The sequence below is a fragment of the Staurois parvus genome, unplaced genomic scaffold (assembly GCF_062004578.1).
Source record: "Staurois parvus isolate SC_StPar_1 unplaced genomic scaffold, SC_StPar_1.0 ptg000353l, whole genome shotgun sequence".
Classification (NCBI taxonomy): Eukaryota; Metazoa; Chordata; class Amphibia; order Anura; family Ranidae; genus Staurois; species Staurois parvus.
The window spans coordinates 962,527-973,942 of NW_028318149.1; the positions used below are offsets into that span (position 1 = coordinate 962,527).

The following is an 11,416-nucleotide window of genomic DNA, read 5'->3' on the forward strand; positions in this document are numbered from 1 at the left end:
GAAATACAAAATAACCATCAATCGCCCTCGGTCTGGAGCTCCATGCAAGATTTCACCTCATGGGGTAACAATGATCATGAGAAAAGTGAGGGATCAGCCCAGAACTACATGGGAGGAGCTTGTGAATGATCTCAAGGCAGTTGGAACCCCAGTCACCAAACAAACCATTGGTAATACAATATGCCGCCATGGATTGAAATCCTGCAGTGCCCGCAAGGTCCCCCTCCTCAAGAAAGTACATGTATAGGCCCATCTGAAGTTTGCCAATGAACATCTAAATGATTCAGATAAGGATTGGGAGAAAGTGCTCAGATGGTCAGGTGAGACCAAAATTGAGCTCTTTGGCATTAACTCGACTCGCTGTGTTTGTAGGAAGAAAAATGCTGACTATGACCCCAAGAACACCATCCCTACAGGCAGGGACGGAGGTGGAAACGTTATGCTTTGGGGCTGCCTCTCTGCTAAAGGTACAGGCCGACTTTGCCGCATTGAAGGGCCAATGAACAGGGCCATGTACTGTAAAATCTTGGATGAGAACCTGCTTCCCTCAGCCAGAAAACTGAAAATGTGTTATTATTATTATTATTACTACGAGTTTATATAGCGCCAAAGGGTTTGCTCAGCGCTGTACAATAGGGGGGACAATACATGGCACAGTACAACAACAACAAACAATGTACGAGGGGTAAGAGGGCCCTACTCTTACGAGCTTGTTGTGGATGGGTCTTCCAGCATGACAATGACTCAAATCATACCGCCAAGGCAACAAAGGAGTGGCTCAAGCAGAAGCACAGTAAGGTCATGTAGTGGCTTAGCCAGTCTCCAGACCTTAATCCTATAGAACATTTTTTGGAGGGAGCGACAGCCAAGAAACCTTAAGGATTTAGTGAAGATCTGTATAGAAGAGTGGACCAAAATTCCTCCTGAGATGTGTGCACACCTGATAACCAACTACAAGAAATGTCTTACCTCTGTGCTTGCCAACAAGGGTTTCTCCACCAAGTATGAAGTCTTGTTTTGCTTGGGGATCAAGTTCTTATTTTACTCACTGAACTGCAACTCAGTTTATAACATTTGTATCATGTGTTTTTGCTGGATGTTTGGTTGATATTCTGTCTCTCTCATTTAAAATACACCTATGATAAAAATGATAGACCCTTCATTTCTTTGTAAATGAGCAAACTTACAATAGCTGCAGGGGATCAAATAATTATTTTCCCCACTGTATTTTATCTTTGCTTCCATCTGGCAATCTATAATCTTGATTGTACATCCAGTTTAATTCCCTTATTTTCTTATCCAAATCTGGTTCACTTAGTAAAATAAGTGAAGTGTGGTAACCCATAACAACCAATCAGCCAAAAGTTTGGACATCAAATCATGGCACCCATTTCGGCTTGTTGGAAATCTCATATCATAACTATGGACATTAAAAGAGCTGCCCCATGCTTTCTGGATATAACCGCCTCCACTATTTTGGGAATGCTTTCCACAAGATTTTGAAGTGTTTATGTAGACATTTGTGCCCATTTGGTCAGGACATTTGGGAGGTTAGCAACTGTTTCACAGGAAGGCTCACAATCAATATTTAAATTAAATGGAAATGTGTTCCATGGAGTAAAGGTCAGAGCTCTGTGGGCCATTCAAGTCTTTATAGACTTAAATTTGTGTACGGGCACATTCATGCAGGAATGGGGCCCTGCCAAAGTCTTTCCACAAAGCTGAAGCATACAATTGTCTGTAGTCTTTCTAATCTGTAGCACTGACTGTACCTTTCACTGGAAATACTCCTCAATCAGTTGTAACTTAATCATTTGTAGGGACGTTCACCCAATTTCTTTCTGGACGCAATAAATTGAAACTTGGTTTCTATATGTTTTGCTTGGTCAACATGTCTCCAATAGTGAGTAACCAACAATAAAGAAGCTTTAAATAAAACATCCTTTATTTTTACATGTAATTTAAAAGAGACATTTCTAGCATATTAAAAAAATAAATGAATGACACCACAAATAACTTGTATCATGTTTGCCAAACAATACATAAAATTCCTTCAGAGCCATAAATGGCAAATTAAAGCGTAGGTCTCGGTCAATGTGTTTCAGGGTGGGGTAACCACTTCTTCAGGACCTAAAGAGACCTCAACTCAATATTTAACTGCATAAAGGAATGAAGGATGTGTCAGACTGGAAACAACTAACACAAAATTGCATGAATAAACAAAACAAAATGGTGTAGTGTAGCGAATAATAAATAAAACAATGTCCAACAATGTGTCCATTAATCAGTGCTTCAAATTAATACGTTGATAAAAATAAACTTCCTGAGAATCAACTTGCAGGCATACAGCCTATGTGCAAATGGACGCTCACCTCCTTAAATGGCTCTTTGAACAAATGAGGTCAAACAATAGCTCAAAGATGTCTGTACTGTCCTGACATTTTTGGGCCTCAAGAAATGAGATTGGCTGTCAGTACAGCAGAATTGATCATTTTTCAGATATATACAAGAGTTTGTGGACTCTATAACTTTCCTACAGATTAAATAATAAACACAGATTTAGGTTATTTTCATCAAAATAATGTAAGTAATGTAGCCGTATACATTTTTTCCTAAATTTATGAAGAACCATTATTTATGTGCAAAATTTTGTAACTGAAACTAAGAAAAACTAGTGTGTGTTTTTTTTTCTTTAGTTTTCAAAATTTTCGGTCTTTTTTTTATTTAGCAAAAAATAACCCAGTGATATAGGGTGTAAAGTGCCTGGTATTGAAGTGGTTACGCTTAACAAGCCTACTACACCACTCTCATCAAAACCCTCTCATTCAAACCTCGTCAACTCTTTTCTTCCCTTAATTCCTTACTTCGACCTCCAACCACCAACTTGCTTACTGCCCAGGAGATTGCCAATCATTGCAAAAACAAAATTGACACAATTTGTGATGAGATATCCAGCGTCCAGCTTTCTCCCCCAATCAACACACCAGGTCCAACATCACACTCAACATTTTCTTCCTTCAATTCTGTTACCTCTGAGGAAGTTTCCAAACTCCACTGCCCACCACACCACCTGTCCCCAGGACTCACCACCTTTCTGCTCCATCCTAAACACTGTAACCCACATCTTCAAATCATCGGCACAACCCCCATACCTAAAAAAAAAACAAAAACTGTGTAATAATAAAATGGGAGGGTCAAGTGATATAAAAGGTAATAACTGTGGGAGATGAGCTGATGGAGAAAATAAAAGTACAGTTATTAACTGAAGGCAGGATAAGCTTCCCTGAAGAGAAGTTTCCAGGGATCGCCTAAAAGTGGACAGAGTAGGAGACAACCAGACAGATTGGTGTAGGGAGTTCCAGAGATTGGGAGAAGCTCGGTAGAAGTCCTGGAGACGAGCATCGGAAGAGGTGATAAGGGAACTAGAGAGTAGGAAGTCTTTGGAGGAATGAAGAGAAGGATTAGGTTGGTATTTTGAGACTAGGTTAGTGATGTATCTGGGGGCCAAGTTGTGGATAGCTTTGTAAATTGTTAGCATTTTGAATTTAATTCATAGGGTGAGTGGCAGCTGATGGGGGGGATTGTCATTGGTTAGGAAGGGGCATATTTTGGTGATATTGCGGAGTTTGAGGCGGCAAGCTTTGGAAAGTGATTGGATGTGGGGCCGAAAAGAGAGTTCAGAGTCCATAATCACACCTAGAGGAAGGGGCACGTGGGGGAGGAAATATTAAGAGCTTGGTTGCAACACAAACGTGTAAAGATTCTGCTTTTAATTAATCAATATGCACACAGTAAAGTTCAGTTTTATTTTTATCTTCCAGACACAGAATGCCAAAGGAACAGTGGTGGCTGAAGTTGCGCCTGATGCTGAAGATGCTGGCTAACTACCAAATCAGCTTAACAGAATATGTTTCAGGAAAGATTGAACATGTTACACGTAGGACTCTAAGCATAGAAAAGGGATTTTAATGCACAGGGATATGGTTTTCTGTTCACCTTAAGCAATATAGACATTTTATCAATTCCTCATAAAATAAAACAACACATATTTCTGTAACATTGGACTACCATAATTTGAGAAATGTTGAAGAGAGTGTGCCAGGGTGCAATGTTCTATATACTTCATCCATATACTGTACATAACAAATTTGTTTAGTTAGCAAACAGAAGTTATCACTGGCCTTTTAGCGGCTAATTACCATGCTTCTATAAAAAGTTTTTTGGATCTCTGTAACCTTGCGCAAATATTTAGTCAAATAGATCAACTGTTTGACAAATAAACTAATTTTACATTGTTATTGGAAATTAAATTATTACTGGAATAAACGGAACAGCTGTAAATGGAGGCATATTAGTGTAGTGTAGGGAATCATCACTGCCATGTTGGGTAGCTAAAGGCTCAGTTCACCTTTGGAACATACCACATGTTCCACTTGTATTCATGGTGAAGCATTTAACATGTTTCAGCTCGGGCCCCCCACACACCCTCTCCCCCCTTCGTTTCCCGGCTTCCTGTGACAGTGGGTGGGCATTTTTCTCCCAGCGCTAGCTGTGACTTTTTTAAAATGTGAATGAAGGCTGTACCCACACAACCCCATCATTCATTCACGTATTCCTGTGAATGAATGAACTACAAGAACAGTCTTCCCCTGCGGCAGACATGCTTGTAGTTTCAATAGGCTGAGGGGGGGCGCTGATGAGTGATCTCATAGTACACTGACATGTCCTCAAGCTTTCAAACATGAAGCCTGTTCAGAGGTACGGGTTGACAGAGGACATGTTTGTAGGAGCCCACATTGCACCTGTGATCTACTGATCGTAAGTGCAATGCTTTCCAGGCTCCTGCAGGAAAAAATGTTAAATGCACATTTTTTTCTGCAAAAATAAGTGCATATATTATTTTTTTTCTTTAAAGCTGAACTTATCCTTTACAGTTAACCCCTTGATAAATTGCTGTGGTAATTTGCCTCAATTTTTTGATAACACATTTCAATGTACAATATTTTTGTTTAACCATGTGAGGACATTTTACAAAATGAAAACTGTAATTTTTGGTTGTATAGAGAGAACACACTCGTACATTTTATGTCAGTTGTGAACTGCTTTTGCCTTAGTCCCAACAAGTGTATTGATACCTGCCATTTAATATGATCTATGATGGTTGTTACAGCAGCTTAAAAAAGTAGGAAAAGAGGTGGTTTTACTGTGATATTGTCTAAAAATTAAAGCAGAGTGTACAAAATACTTGGGTTGAGACTATCTGTGAGATATTTTCATTGGATTGCCCAAGGCAACAATGCACCAGTCTCACTCTAGTCATGTCTTCTAGGGGTGTAAGCCTCCATACTCAAGCATCATAAGCATATAGTCAGTGAAGTGGGTGTTAGCGAATTCCTCCAACAGACTGCGCTGTTAACCACTTGACCTCCAGAAGGTTTTACCCCCTTCAAAACCAGGGAATGTTTTTGCTATTCAACGATGCGCTACTTTAACTGGCAGTTGCTCGTTTATGTAACACTGCACCCAAATGAAATTTATACCATTTTTTCACATAAATAGATCTTTCTTTTGGTGCTATTTATTCATCACTGGGTTTTTTATTTTTTTGCTATGTAAACCATAAAATATTGAAAAAAAATCATGATTTTTATAGTTACTGTTTTAAAATTTTGCAAATAATCTTTCTTCATAAATTTAGACCAAAATGTAGTCTGCCACATTTCTTTAGTAAAAATAACCCAAATCCGTGTATATTATGTAGTCTGTGTGAAAGTTATAGAGCCTACAAACTAGGGTATAATATATTTGATAATTGATGAATTCTGATGTACTGATGGCCCGCGACATGTGCGCCGCCTATCAGTATTAGGACACACTTGCCACTTACAACTGCTTGTAGTACCGCCGTACTAGCATCCCTTTTTATATCTGTAAAATTTGTCCCGGTTTGACTTGAACGGCCCTTGTATGTACTGTATATGTGTGTATGTGTGTATATGTGTGTATATATATATATATATATATATATATATATATATATATATATATATATATATATATACATATATATACTTTTCTTTTGATAAGTGAGCATGTGACCACTGTTCTCAGCTTGGAGAGGTGGGGGTGGAGAAACAGCATTACACTATGAATAGCTGTGCAGGGGGACAGGTGAGCAGAAGTTTTGACTATTGGGAGACAGGCAGGCTGTGCTCCCAACAAAGCCAGAAAACTAACCACACTGGTATGGATGTACTTCTTTGCCTAGCATGGCCAGTTTGAAATAGGAAAGCGGAGGGACTGGCAGGAACCCCCTTGTATCTGACACAAAGAAAGCAATGCAAAGAAAGAACAGGATACTTTTTAACCAGTTCCCGACCGGCCGTTGCATATAAACGGCTGGACGGTGGCAGTACAGGGTCGGGTGGCCATTTATGAACGGTCTCCCCGCACCCTGCTTGTGCGCGCTCCCTGGGAGCGCGCAGCACCGCGATCCGGTGCCCGCTGTGTCCTCTGGACACAGTGAAACACCGATCGTCGGACGGGACCTCTGTACGAGGTCCCGATCATGTGATCACTGATTGGCCAATCAGTGATCATATGCAGAGTAGTAAGCAAGATGTCATTTGTGACATCATTGCTTACTACGTGTGAAATCTGTGAATGATCACAGAGGTCACATGGTACAAGGCTATTCACAACAGCCTTGTACCATGTGACAAGCTGTGACCAATCACAGCTCACTCAGTACTTCTCAATGAGTGCAGGAATGCACACAGAGAGCAAGAGAAATTATTGCTTTTACATCCTATATGGGTGTAAAAGCAATCATTGTAAAAAAAAAAAAAAAAAATCATCACCCCCAACAAGTAGTACAGTGTCACCATGGTGACACTGTACTGCTAGGGTGACAGTATGTAAAAAAAAAATAATAATAATAATATAAAAAAATAAAATATAAATGTAAAAAAAAATGTTTAAAAATTATAATTTTTGGTTATAAACTAATTTGGTTTTTTTTACTAAAAAGATAACGGAATACATTTTGGCAAAGATTTATGATTAAATATTTATTTGCAAACTTTTATAAAATAAACACTTTTGTTCAAAATTTTTGGACTTTTTCATTTACATAGCAAAAAAAATAAAAATCCCAGCAGTGAATAAATACCACCAAAATAAAGCTTTTTCTGTCTCAAAAAAATGGTAAAAAATTAATTTGGGTACAGTGTCGCATGACTGCGCAATTGTCATTCAAAGTGTAATAGCGCTGAAAGCTGAAAATTGCCCTGGTCAGGAAGGGGGTAAAAGTGTCCGGTCTGGAAGTGGTTAACATAAGAACATGCTACAACAGACACATATCAGGAATATGGAATGCTGGGGTAACATATTCTTTAAGGTGTATTTTGGAGAGTGTAAATTTATATTGGTTTCAAGTATTTCAGATTTTTTTAGGAGAGTAAATATTGCTTACAATATAGTTTATAGTTTCTTCGACTATTTTTTTTTTTTAAAGTTAGTGGGGATTTGCAAAATATTGTGCTTTTTTTCAAATTTTAGCATGTATTCATATGAAATTGTAATATGTCTTTTTCACCCTGAACCCAGTATTGCATAATATTGATTTTCCATAGCAGTAAGGTATTGGAACTCACCCCTTTCCTTACACCCTTTTTGCCTTTCCTTCAGATTCATAGTCCCATAGTAATTCTGAGAGGCTTCTTCTCATGAAACGATGTCTCTGTCTGGATTGCTTAGTGATTTTTGTAAGACTTTACAGTAAGAATTGCATACTCTGCAGTACTTATAGTAAGTGTGGAGGGGGCAGTAGTGTGCAGGCTTTCAAAGTTATTCAAAGTTAAAGTGGAAGCTCTGCTTGTTTGCCTCCTCTCCCCCCCTTCACTGCCATATTAGTTTTTGTAGCTGCTGACTTTTAATAAACACAAAACCAACTGGAACTCCGCTTTAATGCAAGAACCAACAACGTCTTGATACTCCAACTGCACACGTTTACATGGAGAAGCCATTATGTTCGCTGTTGTACGTTGTAACTGTTCAGGGTTATTCAGTAAATGAATATCTAGTTTACTGACACCAATCATGATTAACCCCTTAACGCCAACCGCACACAAATTGGCAGCCTCACAGAATTGGGTTTTTTCCCGTGGTCCTCTGGCAGGATAAAAAAAAAACAAATTGCACATTATTGATTCTAGGCTATACTACGGGTACAAACAACAACTAACATACACATATGTAGTATCGCTGCGATGGTCAGGAGCAGGAGAATATATTTTGGGTTGTTCCTTGGTGGTAGGTTATGGTAGTAGCAAGAAATATACATCTACATTTAAAAAAATAAACATTCCTTAATTTTTTATTTTTTTTTTACTATTTTGGGCCAGTTTTCCTTTGGTAATAAAAAAAAATCAGGAAATATCCATTTGCATTTACCACCAAATGAAAGCCCAATTTGTTCTAAAAAGCTATAATCCAGTTGCATGCACAAAGTAGTTGTGATGATATGTATGGTTTTGCAAACACATGTCAAAGTTGTAAAATTGTGCTTAGGTGTTAAGATTTGTTTTATCCTTAGGGACGAAGGGGTTAATAGGTTTGCTAATATCTCCATTGTGCACTACTACTAGCTCTTTCTGGCCATATCAGAAAATAACTTGATTAAACTTATGGCAAAATAAAGAGTATTATAAATCTTGATTTTTCTAAAGGAAATCTATGCATGTTATCACCTTGACACTCCATTTCCAGCCTTTAGGTTAGGGCTACGAGGACATCAATGCTGCTAATGAAATGACTGTACAAGTTGTGAAACCCTCCAGCAGCAAATGCATTTACTTGTCACTAAGCTTGGGCTTAGAAAGACTAGTAGTAATGGAAGGCCTTTCTGTTGTATGTTTGGACAAAATCCAGCAATGTCTTTCCCCACACTTGCAAAACTCTCATCACTATCAACCTTCTCAATTCATAATTACCTAATAGTATACTTGTAACGTTTCATGTTGTGATAAATGTGAGCAAATGATTGAAGAAATAGACTAGTTGTTGAAAATATAGTAGTTCACATTAATTTGAGATTGCTAAAGTTATTGAATTATCAGTATAATGTAAAAAATATACTGTGTATGAATATTGGATAACTAAAATGTATATGAAAGGGTTATGCACTGTATGTAATTTTCTAAAATGTATAATTTTGCAAATGTACTCTGAGATACAGGCCTCCGTGATTATTACTATGGCGTACAAGGCTGAGTAATGAACTCAATAAAATCCCAGTACCCCTAAACACCTGCCTGTTTTTTTCCTTTTTTTTTTTTTTTTTTTTTAAAGGCAATGCATACACTTTTTTTTGTAATTGCAGTGCTCTGTTTTCAAAATTTTAAATGCGTATGGTACATAGTACATTATTGCAGACATCATAAACAAACTATGACAATGAGGTTGGATTCAGTTCTTTGCATATGTGGCAACATGCGTTAATACCTGTGTTATTACAGCACTCTGTATATGTACATCACACTGTGGTGCCATTCATGATGAATGGTACCCCAACAGACATGCAACTTGAGAAAACACACCTCCTCTATGTTGCATAATGCACAGATGTAAAGTGTCTTTTGGGATTTGCTGCATTGGCTAAAATTAGTGTAGATAATTGTATTTGTGCATTGGGCTGTCTTAAAGTATATGTGAACCCTCACTCTGTAAAGCAACCCTTTCAGTTTAAAATAGGAATGAAAGGCAAAATGTGTGTGTGGGGGGGGGGGGTATACACTGTGTGTGTGTGTGTATGTATGTATGTATGTATGTATGTATATATATATACACACATACAGTATCTAACAGAAGTGAGTACACCCCTCACATTTTTGTAAATATTTGGTTCTATCTTTTCATGTGACAACACTGAAGAAATGACACTTTGCTACAATTTAAAGTAGTGAGTGTATAGCTTATGTAACAGTGTAACTTTGCTTTCCCCTCAAAATAACTCTACACACAGCCATTAATGTCTAAACCGGTGGCAACAAAAGTGAGTACACCCCTAAGTAAAAATGTTCAGATTGGGCCCAAAGTGTCAATATTTTGTGTGGCCACCATTATTTTCCAGCACTGCCTTAACCCTCCTGTGCATGGAGTTCACCAGAGCTTCACAGTTTGCCACTGGAGTCCTCTTCCACTCCTCCATGATGACATCATGGAGCTGGTGGATGTTAGAGACCTTGCGCTCCTCCACCTTTCATTTGAGGATTTCCCCACAGATGCTCAATAGGGTTTAGGTCTGGAGACATGCTTGGCCAGTCCATCACCTTTACCCTCAGCTTCTTTAGCAAGGCAGTGGTCATCAGTGGTCACCTTGGAGGTGTGTTTGGGGTGGGTCATTATCATGTTGGAATACTGCCCTGCGGCCAAGTCTCCAAAGGGAGGGGATCATGCTCTGCTTCAGTATGTTACAGTATATGTTGGCATTCATGGTTCCCTCAATGAACTGTAGCTCCCCAGTGCCAGCAGCACTCATGCAGTCCCAGACCATGACACTCCCATCACCATGCTTGACTGTAGGCAAGACGCACTTGTCTTTGTACTCCTCACCTGGTTGCTGCCACACATGCTTGACACCATCTGAACCAAATAAGTTTATCTTGGTCTCATCAGACCACAGGACATGGTTCCAATAATCCATGTCCTTAGTCTTCTTGTCTTCAGAAAACTGTTTGTGGGCTTTCTTGTGCATCATCTTTAGAAGAGGCTTACTACTGGGATGACAGCCATGCAGACCAATTTGATGCAGTGTGAGGCGTGTGGTCTGAGTACTGACAGACTGACCCCCCTTCCACCCCTTCAACCTCTGCAACAATGTATATTATATATATATATATATATTACATTACACACACAGTGCTCAGCATAAATGAATACACCCCTTTTGAAAAGTAAGCTTTTAATCAATATCTCAATGAACTCAAGTACAATTTACAACATTTTTACAAAACTGAGTTTTATAGAACATATGTTTAGCTCATTACATGAAAGAAAGGTTAATAATATAGCTTGGAGTACAAAATCTTCTTCAGTTTTACTCAAATTAGTTGATGCAAAAATGAATACACCGCACAACAAAAACTACTACATTTAGAATTTTGTATGACCTCTATGATTTGTAAGGACAGCACCAAGTCTACTAGGCATGGAATGAACACATTGGCAACATATTACAGTATATATCTTTGTCCATTCTTCGAGAACAACCTCTTTTAGAGCCTGGGTGCTGGATGGAGAGTGACGCTTCACTTGTCTCTTCAGAATTCCCCATAGGTGTTTGATTGCGTTCAGATCAAGAGACATGCTTGGCCACTGAATCACTTTCATCCTGTTCTTCAGAAATGCAACAGTG

The 11,416-nt window shown here is 38.6% G+C and overlaps 1 protein-coding gene across 1 annotated transcript in view; it reads left to right on the forward strand.

The window, feature by feature from the left end:
• The window catches only part of LOC149456630 (ATP-dependent 6-phosphofructokinase, liver type), a 140,591-nt gene extending 131,284 nt beyond the window's left edge, over positions 1-9,307 (forward strand). Inside the window, exon 22 of the mRNA XM_089684705.1 lies at positions 3,822-9,307. Within this exon, the coding sequence (XP_089540831.1) occupies positions 3,822-3,969 (148 nt within the window). The 3' untranslated portion in view covers positions 3,970-9,307. The remainder of the gene's footprint in view (positions 1-3,821) is intronic.
• The last annotated feature ends 2,109 nt before the right edge of the window (positions 9,308-11,416 follow it).